The 21,307-nt window shown below is 45.8% G+C and overlaps 1 protein-coding gene across 1 annotated transcript; it reads left to right on the top strand.

Annotated features, from left to right (window-relative positions):
- The first annotated feature begins 13,524 nt into the window (after positions 1-13,524).
- CCR8 (C-C motif chemokine receptor 8) lies at positions 13,525-19,480 on the top strand. Its single transcript, XM_019418885.2, has 2 exons — positions 13,525-13,621; positions 18,020-19,480. The coding sequence occupies exon 2, from the start codon at positions 18,050-18,052 to the stop codon at positions 19,115-19,117; it is 1,068 nt and encodes a 355-aa protein (XP_019274430.2). The 5' UTR covers positions 13,525-13,621; positions 18,020-18,049; the 3' UTR covers positions 19,118-19,480.
- The last annotated feature ends 1,827 nt before the right edge of the window (positions 19,481-21,307 follow it).

The following is a 21,307-nucleotide window of genomic DNA, read 5'->3' as shown; positions in this document are numbered from 1 at the left end:
CTCAAGTGAGGCCCCTTCACTAGGCAGACTTCCCTGGGTACACAAATCAAATGACGCATCTGTGGCTGCTTATCTGTTTGTTCCTGTGAATCCGTGACAAAATCACTTGGCCAGAGATGCGGGCCGAGGTGCGATCTCCCCATCTGTGATTGACGTGCCCGCCCCACCTTCTGTCTTGATGACTACAGTCCTTAGCTGCCAGCCTCTCTTCCTGTCCCCACTGAGGGCCGTGCAGTGAGCCCATTCCAACTACGGCCACTCCCTAGCATGGCACTTTTTAAAGAGTTTGGGGCTTCCTTCATCAATTTATTTTTCATTCTGGTGGAGGAAGACCTTCTTGACCCTTGGGGGAGCATGGTGGAGTTGGATTTATATGGGACATCCCTGATAAATCCAATCCAACATTTCTGTGCCCTGGTGAATTTAGATTCTTTCTTCTGTCTCCGCCAAGAGACCTTTTCCCCCCCATTCAGTGCCACTTAGGAGGCTCCAACAGTGAGTCCAGGTTTGTATGAACCAATTCAGCAAAGGGTTAGGATTTGACCCCAAAGCTGATCTCTCAGGAAAGTAGACAGATCAACGAATCCATCGAAACCCCCACTTTCATTCTGCCCTCCTTGATTCAGCAGCCATTCCCACATACTTCCCAGACTTTTTATAATTAAAGACAAATTCTTGTAGGTCCTTCAGAGGGCCAAACTGTGTTCTGAGTCCTTATTTTACCCCCATGGTCGGGATGAATTCAGACTCTGGAGAAGTGGAGCCTGAGGGGAGGTTTTCACTAAGATGCATGGGGCACGAGGATTCATCCAGGTCCTTCACACCCTCAGAATCTCCCAGGGTATCATCATTCCTGTTGTCACAACCCCGCTTTTTGTTTTCAAATCAATCAATCAATTAATTAATTTTAAAAATGTTTATTTATTTTGTTTTTTTTTTTAATTTTTTTTAACGTTTATTTATTTTTGAGACAGAGAGAGACAGAGGATGAACGGGGGAGGGTCAGAGAGAGGGAGACACAGAATCTGAAACAGGCTCTGGGCTCTGAGCTGTCAGCACAGAGCCCGACGCGGGGCTTGAACTCACGGACCGTGAGATCATGACCTGAGCCGAAGTCAGCCGCTTAACTGACTGAGCCACCCAGGTGCCCCATGGACATTTGGGCTCTTTACATACCATGGCTATTGTTGATAGTGCTGCTATCAACATGGGAGTGCATGTGTCCCTTCGAAACAGCACATCTGTATCCCGTAGATAAATGCCTAGTAGTATAATTGCTGGGTCATAGGGTAGTTCTATTTTTAGTGTTTTGAGGAACCCCCATACTGTTTTCCAGAGTGGCTGCATCAGCTTGCATTCCCACCAACAATGCAAAAGAGATCCTTTTTCTCCTCATCCTCGCCAACATCTGTTGTTGCCTGAGTTGTTAATGTTAGCCATTCTCAGGTGTGAGGTGGTATCTCATGGTGGTTTTGATTTGTATTTCCCTGATGAGGACTGATGTTGAGCATTTTTTCATGTGTCGGTTAGCCATCTGGATGTCTTCTTTGGAGAAGTGTCTGTTCATGTCTTTTGCCCATTTCTTCACTGGATTACTTGTTTTTTGAGTGTTGAGTTTGATAAGTTCTTCATAGATTTTGGATACTAAGCCTTTATCTGATATGTCGTTTGCAAATATCTTCTGCCATTCCATCTGTTGACTTTTAGTTTTGTTTCCTTCACTGTGCAGAAGCTTTTTATTTCAATGAGGTCCCAGTAGTTCATTTTTGCTTTGTTTCCCTTGCCTCTGGAGACGTGTTGAGTAAGAAGTTGTCACGGCCAAGATCAAAGAGGTTTTTGCCAGCTGAGTTTATTTTTGTGTATACAACCCTACTTTTTAAAAAGCACAGTGCTCTACATTTCTTTTTTTTTTTTTAATGTTTATTTATTTTTGAGAGAGACAGAGACAGAATGCGAGTGGGTTAGGGGCCGAGAGAGAGGGAGACACAGAATCCGAAGCAGGCTTCAGGCTCCGAGCTGTCAGCACAGAGCCCGATGCGGGACTCGAACTCACAAACTGTGAGATCATGACCTGAGCCGAAGTCGGGCGCTCAACCGACGGAGCCACGCAGCCACCCCACACAGTGCTCTATATTTTGCAAAGAGACCCAGAGAAACAATACACACAATTGTTATTGTGATTCAGAAACCCAATGAATCTGTTTCTGAGGGAGGTCCTCCATTACCTTTGCCAATGGTTTGCAACCAAAGATGGTCCTAGTTCTCGAAGGGACATTTGGAAATGTTGATGGTAGTCCCCTTGTCAGAATAGCTGAGGGTCGCTACTGGGATTTAGTGCCCAAAGGCAAAATATTTTCAACATTCTGTGAAATCAGGACCCAGGGATGAATTAGGGCATTTGTGGACGTCTCTCAGAACCCATGGGCAATCTCTTTTTTGAACACTATGAGAACAGCAGAACCCCTTTTTTAGCTGCGGTCATTTTCCTAAAGATGTAAAATCTCGGGAGACAAAGTCTAATTGGTTTTCCTGGGCTCAACCATGGGTCAAGATTAAAGCTGAGGCACCACATTTGACAGTCTCTTAGTTCCCCAAAGGAAAAGGAGGGTTTTCATACTAAGAGAAGGAAAATGGACAATGAATGGGAATAAAAACGACAATGTCAGCAAACAAAACAGATGTCCACGTTGATTACTGTTAGCCAGACAATTTTGATTGGATCATCTCTAGGTCAGGGTACAGATCAGAATTCTTTCAATTGTAAGAGACAGCAATTCAGCTAAAGCCAGTTAAATGTACCAGCCTGGACCTGAAATCCACCGCCACCTTAGCTTGGGTGTATTTGCATCCATTGCACTGGGCACACAGCGGCTCCTTTCTCTCTGGAAGCCGGTGACATTTACCTCCAGGAGATTTTCTTGAATTACGTCTTTGATAATTCCTTCTCCTTCGTCTTCTCTGTGCTCTTTGTGGAACTCCCATAACTTGGCTGCCAAACCCTAGGAGTGTCCTTGGATTTTTTCTCTGTTTTTCCATATGTTGTCTTTCTGCTGCCCTTCATGGGAGACATCCTTAACGTCACTTTCTAAACCTTCTGTTAATCTTTAGAATCTGATGGCATGCTTTTAATGTCCAGAACCCCTTTTGTACTACAAATGTCCTTTCGGTAGCATTCAAGTCTTGCTTCGTGGATGTCATATCTTCTTATTTCCTCTGAGGATAGTGGCATTTCTATTTTTAAAGTTCTCTTCTCTCCGCATAACCTCTGTTTCCTCAAAATCTGTGTTTCCTGTCAGTGTGTTTGGTCTCCGTCTTTCATTTTGGAGCCCTTTTCCTCTCATGGGTAGTGGTTCTTAGCAGTCTGTCTGTTGGAAACTCTGAGCACTTGGGGGGTTTTGTCAGCTGTGAGCTTCACCACCAAGTATTGCCTGTTTGGACTATTGGGTGGGAGGTCCACGGTGCCCATGGTCTTGAGGGTTTTCTTAATGACCCATCAGAGTCTGCTGAGGAACTTCTTCCCACCTCTATCTGGTGAGGGATGCAGGCCAGAGGGCCTTAGCTGGGTGTGCATATGGTCACTCAATCCTCTTTCCAGAGAATGCCAGTCTTCTGCAGGGGTGAGGAAGGGGCAGCCACCTGCTGCACAGAATAAAGAAGGGGTCCGAGGGATGAGGCTGCCTGCTATTTATTTTTTTTAATGTTTACTTATTTATTTTTGGGAAAGAGAGTGCACACGTGTTTACTTATTGATTTTTGAGAAAGAGAGCGCATGTGCTCACGTGTGGGGGAGGGGCAGAGAGAGAGGGAGAAAGAGAATCCCAAGCAGGCTTGGGTCTGCCAGTTATCACCTGTCCATCTGCTTTCCTGGCTCTAACTTCTGTTGTTGACTTCTTATTCTTTCCATTATTGTGATGTTATGTCTTACTTTACAAACAAAACAAGGGGCACCTGGGTGGCTGAGTTGGTTGCGCAACTAACTTTTGGTTTTGGTTCAGGTCATGATCCCAGGGTTATGGAATCGAGACCCAAGTCAGGCTTCAAACTGAGCATGAAGCCTGCTTGAGATTCTCTCTCTCTCTCTCTCTCTCTCTCTCTCTCTCTCTCTCTCTCTCCTTCTCCCTCTCTCTGCCTCTCCCCCACTCTCTCTCATAAAATAAAATAAAATAAAATAAAATAAAATAAAATAAAATAAAATGAAATGGAATAAAATGAAATGAAATGAAATGAAATAAAATAAAATAAAATAAAATAAAATAATAAAATAAAATAAAATGAAATAAAGTAAAATAAAATACTACAGTAGTTCAGAGTGTTTCCAGGGGGAGCAAAAGTAGGCCTTTATGTTCTGTCTGCCATATTACCTGAAGTTCCTATGCTCCCTCTAGCTTCAGGGACTTTAAAAATACTATTCCTGGGGCACGTGGGTGGCTCAGGTGTTTGGGTATGTGACTCTTGATTTCAGCTTAGGTCATCATCTCGTGGTTCATGGGATCAAGCCCCCCACGGGGCTCTATGCTGACAGCCAGGAGCCTGCTTTGGGTTCTCTCTCCCTCTCCCTCTGCCCCTTGCCCACTCCACTTTCCATCTCTCTCTCAAAATAAAATAAATAAGCATTAAAAAAATTAAGAAAATCAATAAAAACACTATTCCTATTGGGGTTCCTGAGTGGCTCAGTTGGTTAAGCATCTGACCCTTGATTTCAGCTCAGGTCATGACCTCACGGTTTGTGAGATTGAGCCCCATGCCAAGTTCTGCGCTGACAGCATAGAGCCTGCTTGGGATTCTCTCTCTCTTTCTTTCTCTTTCTCTCTCTCTCTGTCTCCCTCTGACCCTCCCCTATTCACATGTTATCTCTCTCTCTCTCAAAAAAAAAAAATAATATCCCTTCTGTCGTCCACCCTTCACCTTGTGAACAGCTGCTCAGCAGTTGGCTTTGCTCCAATACAAACTGTCAAAGACACCTTTCTGGTCATCTCCACACAGACACACAGACACAGCAGATTGGACCCACCTGTTCTAAACATCCTCAGTATGGGTACTGCCCATTCACACTATCACAGATTCAAACACGTGTAAAATTAGCTTTTTGCCTATCACCCTACAGGACAGAAGCCCTGGCTATGTCATCCCCCAGCGTATCCTTACAACCCAGCACAGAGACTCTCATGTATTAAGCACTTGATAAATATTCATAGGATTAATGAAAAAAAAAAAATGAACATATGAATGGACTCACTACTTCTAGAACCCACGAACCGCGAGATCATGACCTGAGCCGAAGTCGGCCGCTTAACCGACTGAGCCACCTGGGCACCCCAATAAATAAACATTTTTTAAAAAGGATACAATTCTTTGCTAATTGAAGCTCCCAAACATAAGGTTTCTTTACAGTGTCAATTCATCACAGATTTATGTCTGTCTAAAATGTATAACCACTGCAACTTCTTACTCAACACGTCTCTGGAGGCAAGGGAAACAAAAGCAAAAATGAACTATTGGGACCTCATCAAAATAAAAAGCTTCTGCACAGCGAAGGAAACAATCAGCAAAACTAAAAGGCAACCGACAGAATGGGAGAAGATATTTGCAAATGACATATCAGATAAAGGCTTAGTATCCAAAATCTATAAAGAACTTATCAAACTCAACACCCAAAAAACAAATAATCCAGTGAAGAAATGGGCAAAAGACATGAACAGACACTTCTGCAAAGAAGACATCCAGATGGCCAACCGACACATGAAAAAATGCTCAACATCACTCCTCATCAGGGAAATACAAATCAAAACCACCAACTCAGGCAACAACAGATGTTGGCAAGGATGCGGAGAAAGAGGATCTCTTTTGCATTGTTGGTGGGAATGCAAACCGGTGCAGCCACTCTGGAAAACAGTATGGGGGTTCCTCAAAAAATTAAAAATAGAACTACCCTATGACCCAGCAATTACACTACTAGATATTTATCCAAGGGATACAGGTGTGCTGTTTCAAAGGGGCACATGCACCCCATGTTGAGAGCAGCACTATCAACAATAGCCAAAGTATGGCAAGAGCCCAAATGTCCATCGATGGATGAATGGATAAAGAAGAGGTGGTATATATATACAATGGAGTATTACTCGGCAATCAAAAAGAATGAAATCTTGCAACTATGTGGATGGAACTGGAGGATATTATGCTAAGCAAAATTAGTGAGTCAGAGAAAGACAAAAATCGTATGACTTCATTCATATGAGGATTTTAAGAGACAAAACAGATGAACATAAGGAAAGGGAAGCAAAAATAATATAAAAACAGAGAGGGGGACAAAACAGAAGAGAGTCTTCAATATGGAGAACAAGCAGAGGGTTCCTGGAGGGGGTGTGGAAGGGGGGATGGGCTGAATGGGTAAGGGGCAATGAGGAATCTACTCCTGAAATCATTGTTGTACTATATGCTAACAGTTTTGGATATAAATTTAAAAAAATTAAATTAAAAAAAATAATAATAAATAAAAAATAAATTCTATCAATCAATCAAAAATAAATAAAATGTATAAAAACTGCATAACTTGGTCATTTGTTGGTGGAGAGGGGTCTCAATTTCATTATTGAGCCTGTATGTTCACGTAATTGAACCTTGTTTTTTTCTCCTGTTAATTTGTCTCATGTCAATTTAATTTTTAGACTAGCCATAAGAATTTTAAAGGTAGAGAAAAATTTTTCTCCCCAATAAAGTCCATTCCCAAAGTCACAGAAGGCTCTATTTTAGTATATCCCATTAAACATATGACACGGTTGGACAGGTCCCCTGTCCACTAAGGTCCCCTAAGTTGTAAAAAGTTAGACCCGAACTCACTATGTAAAGCAGGTGTGCTCGTATCACGTAAGTCGGTGGTGCAGGGGCACCTGGGTGGCTCAGCTGGTTAAGTGTCCAGCTCATGGTTTCAACTCAGGTCATGATCTCTCAGCTTATGAGATCAAGCCCTGGGTCGGGCTCTGCCACTAGTAGTGTGGAGCCTGCTTGGGATTCTCTCTCCTGCTCTCTCTGTCCCTACCCTGTTTGTACAAGTATGTGCTCTCTCTCTCTCTCTCTCCCCCAAAATAAATAAATAAATATTAAAAAAAAAAGTTGGTCGCACAAGCTCCATGTCAAATGACAAAATATCGGGGCACATAGAAGTGGAAAGTCTTTCACCTTAAACCTATAAAATTCCTCAACACCCAAACCAGGTTCTCTCCTAAAGAGAACCCTCTGAGCTCTGCAATGTTCTTTAGTTGTCAGAGAAGTTGTGTTGAACCAGCTATGGGACTGAGCTAAAGCGATTTCTTTGGAGGGATTGGTGGTGATTCAATATAATGGTGCATCTCAGGAGTCATCCGTGACTAATAAGACATGTAACCCAGTAACCCAGTACTTGGAGACTCAGTACTTCTCCTTCTTAATCTTGCTTATTTATTTACACCATTAACTATGGTGTTTTTCGTTTCGTGGTTCGCATGGTACATTAAGATTCTCCAGGGGCGCCTGGGTGGCTCAGTCGGTTAAGCGTCCAACTTGGGCTCAGGTCATGATCTCATGGTTCATGGGATCGAGCCCTGCATCCGGTTCTGTGCTGAGAGTGCATCCGGCTCTGTGCTGAGAGCCCTGCATCCGGCTCTGTGCTGCTTGGGATTATCTCTTTCTTCTTCTCTCTCTCTGCTCCTTCCCGTCCTGTGCTCTCTCTCTCGCACGTGTGTGCACGCTCTCAAAATAAATAAACTTAAAAAGTACCTTTTGAAATATGTTTGCCCAGAGGATCTTCCTTCCAGAATGCACTGAGTGTGTCTGTCCAGCAGGAGGTGGACCCAAGAGGCTGTCAGTTCTGGAGGCTGTATGCGACTTGGGGTGTGTAGTTGACTTCTGCTGCCTTCTAGAACGCTGGGGTTCCCCATGTATGGCCGAAGGTGAGAAAACAAGGGTTCTCTTTAGCCATATCACAGTCTCCTATCTTCAGAGCCAGGGTAGAGGAGTTTGAACAAAGGCCACCCAAAGATATCAAAACCTAATCCCTGGACTTTGCAAATGCCCCCTTATTTAGAAAGGCACTTTGCAGATGTGACTAAGTCAAGGACCTTGAGATAGGAAGGTTATCACAGATTACCCAGGTGATTCTCAATGCGATCACCAGAGCGCTTATAAGGTAGAAGCAGAGGGAGATCTCACAGAAGAGAAGGTGGGAAGGCAGAGGCAGAGACTGGAGTGATGTCACCACCAACTCGGGATTGCTGAGTGGCCACCAGATGCTGCACGGAGGGAAGCAAGGACTCTCCCCTTTCACAGCCCCGGAGAGCCCAGTTCTACTGGCTTTCGGTCATCTGGACTCCCAACTGTAAGAGAACAAATTTCTGCTGCTTTAAGCCGCCGAGTTGGTGGTAATTTGTTCGACAGCTGCCTCGGAAAGCTGCTACACCGGCTGAGGGCAGACAGGTGCCCAGCCCTACGGGGCTCACGCCAGCCCCACGCGGACAGCCCCGGAGCGGCGGTGAGGGGCTCGTCCTTCAGGCCTGGCTGGGCAAGGACCCTTCAACAGCTTCTCCAATTCTTCAGCCGACCCCAATCCCTCATCTTGTCTCACACTCTGTTCGGCGATTTATGGAGGAATCGCCATGCACCAGGCACCATGCCAAAGACAGAGGAGCAGTGGACCGAAGCACCTCAAGGAAGTCACCGCAAAGACCCTTTGGGGGTATAAATCGGCCCCAGAGTCACCTCCACCAACCGGACTTGCCTCTGCCCAAACCGGGTTGCTTGCTAAAACTAGGCATCCACCGAGCGGCCCCGCTTTGTGCGGTTCTGGAAAGGTGGTGGATGGAAACCAGACCGCCCCCCGCCCCGTGACTTCCCTGGCCCTCGGCTCAGTCACCACCTACAAAGCACTCCCTCTGGGCCAGGTGCCGTGCTGTCATTCTGGGCCGACCTGGAACCCGGGCGTGGGGAAATTCCACCTCAGTCCCTCAGGCCTGCTTGGCCGGCCCGGGGAAGGCTGCCCACGGCTCCTTCCCCCCGCTGCGGGCGAAACAGGTATCGTAGTTTTTGCCATTGTGATGTGAGTCAGCAGTACCTGGGGGCCCTGAGTGTCACCACTCGGTGAACCATTGATCTTTGCTTATCAGGTGCAAAACTCACATAAAGTATCCGGGGTTTTCCCCAGACTGCGTCAAAGCATGAATGACATTGGTAAGGGGGGTTACCCAGGTCCCAACGCGGGCACCAGCAGGTATTTCTAAGAGATGAAATATGGGAGGCAGAAAGGCTGGATTCGGGGATCGTGAAGCAAGATCTAGAGGAATGCGCGGGCGTTTGAAAACTGCAGCTACGTCGAAGTGTAACAGCGACATGGATGTCACCTGTCCTGGGAACGCTTACCTTCCTCCTCGCTGTTTGCGAGAGCAACTCCCACATACCTCCGGGAGGGGGGGGGCGGGCTGTAAGGAGAACAGCTCTGCTTCCTCTTCACCCCTCCCTTCCTGCTCCTTGGAGCTGTGCCCCATCTCTCTGCTGCCTCCTCGGGGTGGTCCACACTCCACAGCGAAGGTGCTTGTGGCCGAAGCGGGTCTGTTTTCGGCGGGCCCCGTTAGGGCTTTGTGTCTCCGGGTGAGGCAAGATACGATGCCCCGTGTGAGTGGCCCTCCTGGTGTGATCTCAACCAGGGGAAATAAACACTGTTCATCACTTCCCAGTTCTGTCCCCGAAATGCCTCTGGCCATCACTGCGCGGAAGAAAGCGCAAAGGATCAAGTTTGCAACACTGGGTATTTTTTCCACCTGACATTGCGCTCTTCCAACGACTATCTGTGCACGTACCGCAGTAGAATGAAGCAATCTAGTTTCTTTTCTCTGTTTTTAAGTTTATTTATTTATTTTGAGAGAGAGAGAGAGAGAGAGAGAGAGAGAGAGAGAGAGACGGAGAGAGAAAGAAAGCGGAGGGGGGCGGGGCAGAGAGAGAGGGAGACACAGAATCCCAAGCAGGCTCTGTGCAGTCCGCACAGAGCCCTATGCGGGGTTTGAATTCACAAGCCGTGAGATCACCACCTGATCAAGAGTTGGACATTTAACCAACTGAACCACCCAAGCGCCCCTAATCTCCTTCCTTCCTTCCTTCCTCCCTTCCTTCCTTCCTTTCTTCTTTCCTTCCCTCCAAGTTGCTCCTACTGTTAATTATATCATACTGTATCTTTGTAGATAGCTTACTTTCCCTCCTGCATTTCAGATTACTACCTTAAGTTGATTTCCAAAAGGTGGCCCCAAGGTTCTCGCAGACACTTTATATTTTTTTCTCAGGCTCCCACATTACTTTCAGCTGAGCTCCTGTGCCCTTTTGCACAGATGCTGTATTGCAGGGTGGAGGCAGCGAGCGGAGACTTTCCTGGTCGCCTTGGTGGTTTTCCTGTCACCCTCTGTTCTTAGCATGTTCTCTGACTTCCTTAACACACATTTGTGCAAAGTGTCTCCCAAGTTACCGTGTCCAACAGAATGCCGGATACCCCTGTTTGCCTCCACTCCATATTTGGGGTGAAAACGCGGGAGGAGGGGTAAATTCAAGAGTGAGGATTAGAGGACGACCTGTGCTCTGCTCCACCTTCCTGCTGGTACCTCACTTTCTTCCTCACAAGCTTCCAGAAGGAAACTATCATCCTCATTCTACACACAAAGAATGTGTCCAGTCACAATAGGCTTCTCCGCCTCCCAATCTGGCAAGACTGCTTGTATCGGTTAGTTTTTTTGCACAACAATGCTGTGTAACAAACAATGGTGGGGGGGAGTCTCGGGTATTAATGACAAAGCGTTTATTGCTCATACATCTGTGGTGGTCGGCGAGGCAGCCCCGTTGATCTCGGATTGGCTCACTTACACACTGAACTCATGGAGTTGGCCGACAGATCTGGGTTGGTCTTGACTAGGATGCGTGAAGTAACTTGATTCTCCTCCAGCTGATGAGCTGGGGCATATTTGCATGGTAAGAGAGAGTTACAAGAATGAGCATGTGCCTTCAGGTCTCTGCTTGCCCCATGAAACACTGGGACCACGAATGTGAGGAATCTACTGTGTCCTTGCATGGATTGTAGGTGGGGAGTGTCTAGAACTTCTATAGCTCCCTCCCAACATCTGGGGGGCCTGTTCACTCCCTTGGGCCAGGGGAAATTCCTTGAAGGTGAGCCTCAAAAGGCTTGCTTTTTGAAAGAGTTTACTTTGAAAGCCTAAAGCTCAGTTTTGACCCAGCAACACAGGCCAGAACCCAAGGGCTCTGACATTTGCCACTTTCAAGATGATGAAATTAAAGGTTCAGGCTTTGTAATCCCTTGGACCTGAATTTCAAGACTAGCCTTCCGTTAACTACTTGGGTGACCACTGCTACACCGCCTCAGTTCTCTGAGCTTCAGTTTCCTCAAACCGAAGTGAGAATAACTCTTGTGCATAATCTTTATGAGACCTAATGAGGATGAAATGTACAAAGGAACTGGCACATAAAAGGCACTCGATAACAAGAGCTATTGAATCAGTATCTACACTTTTAGTTGTGCCAGAAACCCCCCTGGAAACTAGCCGATGCCTAAAAGGGTGGTGCTGGGGGTGTGTGTGTGTGGACACTAATGAATCACACAACTGTCATTCCAGGAGCAGAAACAATTTCGTCAGAATCGTATATTTTCTCTGTTTCTTGGTTCTAATTTCCCCTGCTTGGTTTCATCCTTCAAAGATGTTCTTGTTTCCACACGGGGCTCAAGATGTGAGTCTTTAAATAAATCATGACTGTGGATGGGAAAATGAAACATCCTCCTTGATCAGACCTGAGTCAAGGAGCCATCCTTCCTTGTACTGGTGTGTGTACGTGTGTGTGCGCGTTGCATCAGTGGGCTTGGCGGCCCAACCGGGAATGCACGGAATGGGAGTTAGACGGACGTCCCTTGATCTAAAGACTCATCTAAAGAAAGGATGTTGACAGACATGAGCAACATGGCCTTCACATTATTACTCTGCTCACCGTAGGATGAAAAGAGGGAACACTCAATAATGATCATAGTTTCAACGTACAGCATGGAAGTAATGGAATGACTCTCAGAAATTGTCTCTGCTACCACTGAAATTCCAATATATATGCATATACACGCACGTACCTACCACACTTGTGCGTGCTATGTGCTGTGAAGGAAAGCAGGTGCAGGTAGAAATTATACAACTTCAAAAGAATGCTAAAATTGCCATCTTATTTTATTTATTTATTTATTTAGTTAGTTAGTTAGTTATTCAGTTTTTAGGGAGTGAGCAAGGGCCAGCAGGGGAGGGGCAGAACTCCTGACCCTAAGATCAAGGTCGCGCGCTCTACTGACTGACGGCCAAGTGCTCATCTTCGTCTTCTTATAGGAACACCAGTCTTACCAGATTAGAAGCCCATCCTTATGACCTAATTTGACTTTAATCGTATCTCTAAAGGCAAATCCCATCACGCTGGGGGTGAGGGCGTCGGCACTTGAATTTGGGGGGTACATAATTCAGTCCATAATACCACCTGCCCACCCTGCACGCTTTCTTCTATTATTCACATCTTGCATTAGGATTGGTACATGTGTTATAACTGATTATGTCAACATCGATAGATTGTTATCACCCGAAGTCCACGGTTTATGTCAGGGCTCACTCTGAGTTGTACAGTCTCTGGTTTTTGACAAACGCGTAATGACATGTATCCACCACTACGGTTTCATAGCAAATAGTTTCACCCCCCTAAAAATGTCCTGCGCTTCACCTTTTCACCCCCCTCCCCGGGAGCCCCTGAAAACTGCCCATCTTTTTTTACGGTCTCTGCAGTGTTGCCTCCGCCAGAATGTCACCTAGTCGGAATCATTTCAGATGTAGCCTTTTCAGATGAGTTTCTTTCACGTAGCAATATATGCATGAGGTGTCTTTGTGTGTGTGTGGCCTGATGGTTCTTTTTTTTTCTTTAATCACTGAATAATATTCCATCGTGCACATTACCACAGCTTTTATCCATTCCTCGATTGAAGGACATCTTGGTGGCTTCCAACTTTTGGCAGTTATGAAATAAAGCTGCTATAAATTCATATGCTCAGGTTTTGGGGGGGGAGGATGTGTTTTCAGCTCATGTGGGTAAATACCCAGGAACACGATTACTGGAGGATATGATAAACCTATTCTAGCTTCATGAAAAATTGCCAACCTTCTTTCAGAAAAAATTGCCGAACCATCTTCCCACGTGGCAGGACCATTTTGCATCCCCCGCCCCGCAAGAAATGAGAATTCCTCCGCATCTTCTCTAGCATCTGGTGTGGTCAGTGTTTGGGATTTTGGCCCTTCTAGTAATTACGGAGGGGTACCTCACTGCTGTTCTAATTCCCTAATGACATAATGTGTTGAGCATATTTTCATATGCTAATCTGTCATCTCTTATGTGCTCTTGGGTGAGATCTTTTTAAGTCACTGTTGGGATGGTAAGTCCACCCCTATTCTGCCACTCACCACAGATAGATAAGACACCTTCCTCCAGAGGAGCTCTTGTTCACTGAGCTGCACACACACGAGGCAGGTTCTACAAAGAAGGAAATAGCAGCACTGAAATCTCCAGAACAAAGGCTCAAATTAAGGTATGTATTGATAAACATCCCCGGGGAAGAAGGATATTAGGCAAGGACTCTTTTATGTCCTTGGGAGAAAAGCAAAGGGAGGGCCAAGCTTTCAGAAGCTGGGCATGGGAGGTGAGTCGTTTTTTCATCTATGCGTGTCCTGGGTCCGCAAACCTGCAGATGTCTTAGCAGCTGCCTCTGGCTCTGACTGAGGGAGGCAAGCCATGCCGTTTTCTCTGCAGGACAGTAGGAGGGAGTCAAAAGAGTGGGAAGGTAGATAAGAAAATACCTCTTACCACCAGGCATCTGGGAGGAGGCTGTAATTTTGCTGGCTACAAGGCTTCTGTCAGACAACCACCACTCGGGTACAAAATAGTCTAGAACTTGGAAGTCAGGTGGCCTGAACTCCAAAAGACTGGAGGGTTTTTACTCTCCCCACAAAATAGAAAGATATGGAAGGGATGAAGGGTTTGGAGGAGATGCATTTTTGAGGCCTGGCTCTATGGTCTTCCTCTCTGTGACGTTAGTCAATGGACTGATGCTCTCTGAGATTCAGATACAACCCGAACTCCAGAAACAGAAAGGAGGTCTGAGTGCCTGTTTCACAGGGATTCAAGAGAAATAAACGAAGTCATGCGTCTGAAACGCCTGGCCCCCTGTGATAAATGGACATTCTTAAAACTTCACTTGGATTTTACCGATGAGAGAGTGTGGGGGAAGTGTGGATTGGGGGGTCAGCAGGAAGGACCTGGGGAAGGAATGAGTTGAGGCCCCCTCTTACTCTAGGATATTCAGAGAGCAGAACAGAAGGATGCCAAACTGAAAAAAAAATTTTTTTAAATAACTGCAAGACAAGTAGGAAGGAAGATGTAGGAGGAGAGACTGTTACTTTGAGAGATACTAGCCACCACAAAAAAGGCCCACCCTCATACTTCAGAAAGTATGTTTTTAAATTTATTTGGGGGTACATACTTAAATGAAATTAATATCTTTAAAAATGGCTACCTTGGTTAGCATTTCAAATGATGGAAAGGTGGCCTAGTGGACAGGGGGGTCTGAATGTTCTGCAGCCAAACACCTTGGAAAGATAATGTCTGAATTGCAAGTTCCTTGAATGTATCTATCAGGCTGAGAATTATCATGTTTTCATTGTTGGGTCTTCCCTCGCATAAACAGAGCATACGTTTCCCTTTTAATCATGTCTTCTTTGTTACCCTTCAACAAAATTTTACAATATTTTACATAACTGAATTGCAGTTTTTATCACATTTATTCTTAGAAATCTTAGTAATTTTTGTGGCTGGTATGGTTTCGATGATCTTTTTCTGTTGGACTTTTAAAATAGTTACGTATGGTGCTTATAAAAGCAGTAAACAGAAGGAACTGAACTTTTTAGAATAGCGTGGCTACCTTTCTAGAACAACAGAGCTGGGAAAAGAAAAGCAAGATAGGTAATGAGAGAAAGGACACCATTTGTGTAAGTCAACAGGGAGCACAAAACAATATTATATATTATTTATGGGTGCATTTAAGTCTGTAAAAGTACAGGGGGAAACTATTCAGAATGAGCCATACCATACTGGTTTCAGTAATTGCCCCCAGGGTGTGGGGACTCGTTGTGCAGTTAAAGGGAGCTTTAGTTTCATCACTATTGCATTAGGCAGGCAGACAGGAAGGAAGGGAGGGAGGAAGGAAAGAAGGGAGGAAGGAAGGAAGGAAGGAAGGAAGGAATAAAGAAGGAAGGAAGGAAGGAAAGAAGGAAGAAGGAAGGAAGGAAGGAAAGAAGGAAGGAAGGAGGAAGGAAGGAAGGAAGGAAGGAAAGAAGGAAGGAAGGAAAGAAGGAAGGAAGGAAAGAAGGAAAGAAAGAAGGAAGAAAGGAAGGAAGGAAGGAAGGAAAGAAAGAGAAAAAAAAAAAGAACCAAAAGGAAACCTGGCAATATGTTAGCAATTGCTCATTCTGGGTGGCGGCACGATAGGTATTTAAATTTTCTTCATAAATTTTGGCATTTCTGAGCCCAGCTAATCCCCACCCCCGTATTGGTCAGCTGAGGCAGTTTTCAATTTTTAAAACATGTTAATAGACCTTATTTTTTAGAGAAGCTTTAGGTTTATAGAAAATTTGGACAGAAAATATTGACATCTCCCAAGTCGTTTTGGCCTGCCGTAACAATATAGCACAGTCTGGGGTGGCTCGAATGGCAGAAGTTTATTTCCTCACTGTTCTGGAGGACCGAAGTCTAAGGTCAAGGTGCCGACATATTGAGTTCCTGGTAAAAGCCCCTTCCTGGCTTGCAAACAGCCAACCTTCTGTGTGTCCTCATGTATGACCTTTTCTCTGGGCATGAACTGAGGAAGAGAGAGGTCTTTCTTCCTTTTCTTATAAGGTCACCAGTGCAAACAGATCAGGACCCGGCCCTTACAACATCATTTAACCTTAGTTACCTCCTGAAGCCCTGTCTCCAAATATCATCACAGAGGGAATTAGGGCTTCAACATACGGGGATACAATTCAGCCCTTAACATCCTGCCCTCTGGCTTCCCAAAATTCATGTCCTTCTCACGCACAGAATACAGTCACTCCACTCCAACAGCTCCCAAAGCCTTAACCCATTCCAGCCTCATTTCTAGATCCAAAGTCTTACCTGGATATCATCCAGATCAGGTATGGGAGAAACGAGGGGTGTGATTCATCCTGAGACAAAACTCCTGTCCCGCTGTGAACCTATGAAACCAGACAAGTTATGCGCTTCTAAAAGGCAGTGGTGGGACAGGCATAGGACAGACGGTCCCATTCCGCAGGGAACAAATCAGAAAGAAGAGCGAGATGGCGGGTCCCAGGCCAGCCCAAAAGTTGTAAGGCTCAAGAATAATCTCCTTTGGGCGCTCTGCCCTCCCTGCCCACCAGGTGGCAGCGTCATCTCAGGGCCCCAGGCTGTGGCCTCACCCCCCCCCCCCCCCCATGGCACTGGGTGGGGTTGGCCTCCAAACAGCCCTGGCCCTCCATCGGGGCAGGTGGCCTGATGACTTCTCCATCTTCAGGGACGTCCCTCCCTTTTCTTGAAGGATAAAATGTACTCACAGGCACATGGCTCTCTTGTCCTAACCCGTAGAATCTTAGAAGTCCAAGGGGGTTGGTTTTCTTCTGTTCTGTCTCTGCAGCTTGCGTCCAAACTGGCAGTGTCTCTACCCCTGGCTGCTGGTGAAACGGCTGGTTGACTCCGCGGGTGATCTCTGTGTGGGGTGATTGCCCAGCCACACCTGAGGCGTGCTCTCCAGAAACCATTCCTCATTTTTGCCCTATGGACGGGCTGAGAGTTTTCCAAATCTTCAGGCTCTGATTCCTCTTTAACAACTCCTTCAGCTTACCTCTCTCCCCTACCATTTTACCAGAAGCTGCACAGAGAGTCCAGGCTGCCCCCAGCCAAACATCCAGTCTTATTGTTCGCAAGTTCTACCATCCACAAGAGCCAACCTCTACCCGTTTTCTGTTCACGATGATACGTGTGTTCTCTGAGGTGAGGGAAGCTCTCTCTCCGGCCTCCTCCCTTCCGGCTGAGCCCTCGGCATGATCACCTTTACTATCTGAATTTCCACCAACAGTCCGCTCAAGGCAGCCTCGGCTTTTTCTAGCTTGTGCCTCAGGACGCCTGCCTTCCACGCACTTCCAAAGCTTAAACAACAGAAATTACTCTCGTCATGGTCCCGGAGGTGAGAGGACCAAGATCAGGGTTGGTTGCCGGGGAGACCTCTCTTCCTGGCTTGCAACCAGCCAGCTTCTTGGTGTGCCCTCACACGGTCTTTTCCCCGTGCACGAAGAGAGAGAAAGAGAGAGACGGCTCGAGTGCCTGGGTGCCTCTTCTTCGTATAAGGACACCAGGCCTATGGGTTAGGGCCCCACCTTTATGATATCGCTGAACTATAATTATCGCCTTAATGGCTCATCTCCAAAGATGACATTGGTGGTGTCTTGGCCAGTTCGGGGCTATTATAACAGAAAACCATAGAGGGGTGGTTTGTAAACAACAGGAATTTGTTTCTCACCGTTCTAGAGGCTGGGAAATGCAAACTCAGGTGAGAACCCTCTTCCGGGCTGCGGACAGCCAAGTCCTCCTTGGATCTCATGGCTGAGAGCAGAGAGAAGCAAGCGGGCTCGTGATTCTTAGAAGGGCATTCACGCCATTCACCAGGGCTCTACCCTCATGACCTCATTTAATCCAGTTACTTCCCAAAGAACCCACTGCTTAATACCATCACGAGGCGGGGTAGGGCTTCAACATATGCATTTGGGGAGGACACAAATGTTCAGTCCCTAACAGGACTTCAGGGCTTCAACATCTGAATGGGGCAGGGGCAGCGATGGTTACAATTCAGACTGCATTTTGTAAATGAAAATATTTTTAAGGAACGAATCTCTCCTAGGTGCCTCTTTGACCTGGTCCTCCCGCCTCGATGGATTACACCCTGGAGCCCAATGTGACAGCAGTAACTGACGACTACTATCCTGATATCTCGTCAAGCCCCTGCGACGGGGAACTTATCCAAAGAGATAACAAGTTGTTACTCGCCATCTTCTACTGTGTCCTGTTTGTATTCAGTCTTCTGGGGAACAGCCTGGTCATCCTGGTCCTCGTCACCTGCAAGAGGCTGAGGAGCATCACAGACATATACCTCTTGAACCTGGCCCTGTCGGACCTGCTTTTTGTCTTCACCTTCCCCTTCCAGACCCACTATCAGCTGGACCAGTGGGTGTTTGGGACTGCAATGTGCAAGCTGGTCTCCGGTTTCTATTACATCGGCTTCTTCAGCAGCATGTTCTTCATCACCCTCATGAGTGTGGACAGGTACCTGGCAGTTGTCCACGCTGTGTACGCCATGACAGTGAGGACGGCCAGAACGGGCACAGCCCTGAGTCTGGTCATGTGGCTGATTGCCGTCGCGGTCACCAGCCCGCTCCTGGTATTGTACCAAGTGGCCTCCGAAGACGGCGTTCTACAGTGTTACTCGTCTTACAGTCAGCAGACTCTGAAGTGGAAGATCTTCATCTACTTTGAGATTAACATCTTAGGTCTGCTGGTCCCATTCACCATCCTTATCTTCTGCTACGTGAGCATCCTGCACCAACTGAAGAGTTGCCCAAACCACAACAAGACCAAGGCCATCAAGCTGGTGCTCCTTGTCGTGGTCGCTTCTTTGCTCTTCTGGGTCCCGTTCAACGTGGTCCTCTTCCTCACGTCCCTGTTCAACATGAAGATCTTGGACGGATGTGTCCTGAGCCAGCGGCTCATTTATGCCACCCATGTCACAGAAACCATCTCCTTCACTCACTGCTGCGTGAACCCTGTGATCTACGCTTTCATGGGCGAGAAGTTCAAGAAACACCTCTCAGAAATATTCCAGAAGAGCTGCGGCCACATCCTCCTCTACGCAGGAAGACGAATCCCCAGGCAGGGCTGGGACAGGTCCTCCTCCTCCTGCCAGAACCCCTTGCGATCCTCCAGTATAGACTACATTTTGTGAGGAGGGGGCCCGGAAGCAGGCCTCTGCCTTCCTCCCTGCTCTTCCTTTAGGGGACACAAGTGATTTCAAGCTAGAGTCTGAGGCTATGTGAAGGGAGACTCTGAGAACCGGGGTCACGGGGACGCCTGGGCGGTGCAGTAGGTTGAGTGTCTGGCTTCGACTCAGGTCGTGATCTCACGGTGTGTGAGTTCGAGCCCCAAGTCGGGCTCTGTGCTGACAGCTCGGAGCCTGGAGCCTGGAGCCTGCTTCGGATTCTGTGTCTCCCTCTCTCTCTGCCCCTCCCCCACTCACACTCTGTCTCTTTCTCAAAAATAAATAAACATTAAAAAAAATTTTTTTTAAGTATAATGTTAACTTTGGGATTTTTTTTCTTAGTTTTTGTTGAGTCTGTATCATATATCCATTTAAGTTTTATCAAATGCTTTTTCTTATCTATTAAGGTGAACCTACAGTTTTCCTCTATTATTCTGCTAATTTGGTGAACTACATTCTTTGATTTGCTTATCTTAAATCAACCTGCATTTTACCTGGAAAAAATGACCTCTTGGTCATGATCCTTTTAATAAATAATTGGATTCTCAGGATTTTTGTATCTGTGTTCATAAGAAATATTGCCCTATAATTTTCCTTATAAAATGTCCTGGTCGTGGGGCGCCTGGGTGGCTCGGTTGGTTGAGCCTCCAACTCTTGTTTTCAGCTCAGATCATTATCTCACAGTTTGTGAGATCGAGCCCTGAGTCGGGCTCTGTGCTGAGTGTGGAGCCTGCTTGGGATTCTCTCTCTCCCTCTCTGGCTACCCCTCCCCTGCCGTGTGTATGCATTCTCTTAAAATAAAATAAAATAAAATAAAATAAAATAAAATAAAATATCCTGGTCTGATCTACAACAACATGGATGGACCTAGAGGTATTATGCTAAGTGAAATAAGTCAGAGATAGAAAAACAAATACCATGTGATTTCACCCATATGTGGCATTTAAGAAACAGAACAAATGAACAAAGAAAAAAGACACAAACAAACAAACAAACAAAACCAGATTCTTAAATACAGAGAACAAACCGCTGGCAGTCAGAGGAAAGGTCGGTGGGTGAGTGGATGGGTGAAAGAAACAGTTAAAGAGGACTAAGGGGTAAAAACCTCCAGTTGTGAAATCAACAAGTTCCAGAGATAAAAAGCACAGCCTAAGAAATACAGTCGGTAGCATTGTTTGGTGACAGGTGGTGACTACACTTTTCATGAGGAGCACTGAGTAATGTATAGAACTCTTGAATTATTATATGGTACGCTTGAATCTAATATGACACTGTATGTTAATTATGCTTTAATAAAAAAAAAAAAATGTCCTGGTCAGATGTGGCCTCCAAAAGATGTGTGGGGAAGTGCTCCTTTTTCCACTACTCTCTGAAAGAGTTTGTGTAAAATATTGGGCGTGATGTCCCCCTTCAAGGTTTGCTTGGCGAGGCCCATTCGTGAGATCATCTGCAATTTCTCTGTAGGAAGATCTCACATGATAAGTTCGGTCTCCTCGGCAGGTAAAGTTTATTCAGGTTTTCTGGTTTTGCTTGGTCTCAGTTCTGGAAAGTTGTGCTTTTTAAGGCATTTTCCCAGCTTAAATTGTCAAATTAGCATGTAGTTGTTAATAATATCTTCTTATAGTATTTTTGATACACGAGAATATGAAGTAATGTCCTTTTTTTTTCCATTCCTAGTATCGGCAGTTTGTATTTTCCCTCTTTTTTTTTTTTTTTTTTTCCTGATCAGTCTTATGAGGTTTATCAATTTTATCAATCTTTTCAAAGAGCCAGCTTTTGGCTTTGTTGATCTTCTGGTTTTGTCTTTACACTGATTTCTACTCTTAGCTTTATCTTACCTGCTTTCCTTAGGTTTGATTTCTCTCTTTTTTTTTTTTTTTTTTTTTAAATTTTTTTTTTCCAACGTTTTTTATTTATTTTTGGGACAGAGAGAGACAGAGCATGAACGGGGGAGGGGCAGAGAGAGGGAGACACTGAATCGGAAACAGGCTCCAGGCTCCGAGCCATCAGCCCAGAGCCTGACGCGGGGCTCGAACTCACGGACCGCGAGATCGTGACCTGGCTGAAGTCGGACGCTTAACCGACTGCGCCAGCCAGGCGCCCCTGATTTCTCTTTTATTCCAGCTTTTTGAAATGTAATCTTAGATCACTGATTAT

This window comes from Panthera pardus, unplaced genomic scaffold (genome assembly GCF_024362965.1).
Source record: "Panthera pardus isolate Hobbes unplaced genomic scaffold, ASM2436296v1 HiC_scaffold_16, whole genome shotgun sequence".
Taxonomy (NCBI): domain Eukaryota; kingdom Metazoa; phylum Chordata; class Mammalia; order Carnivora; family Felidae; genus Panthera; species Panthera pardus.
The sequence above is the reverse complement of the archived record's forward strand: the minus strand, read 5'-3'. Positions and strand labels throughout refer to the sequence as shown.

Coding starts and splice junctions, on each gene's coding strand:
- CCR8 (XM_019418885.2), top strand. CDS start 18,050: ATGGATTACACCCTGGAGCCCAATGTGACAGCAGTAACTGACGACTAC.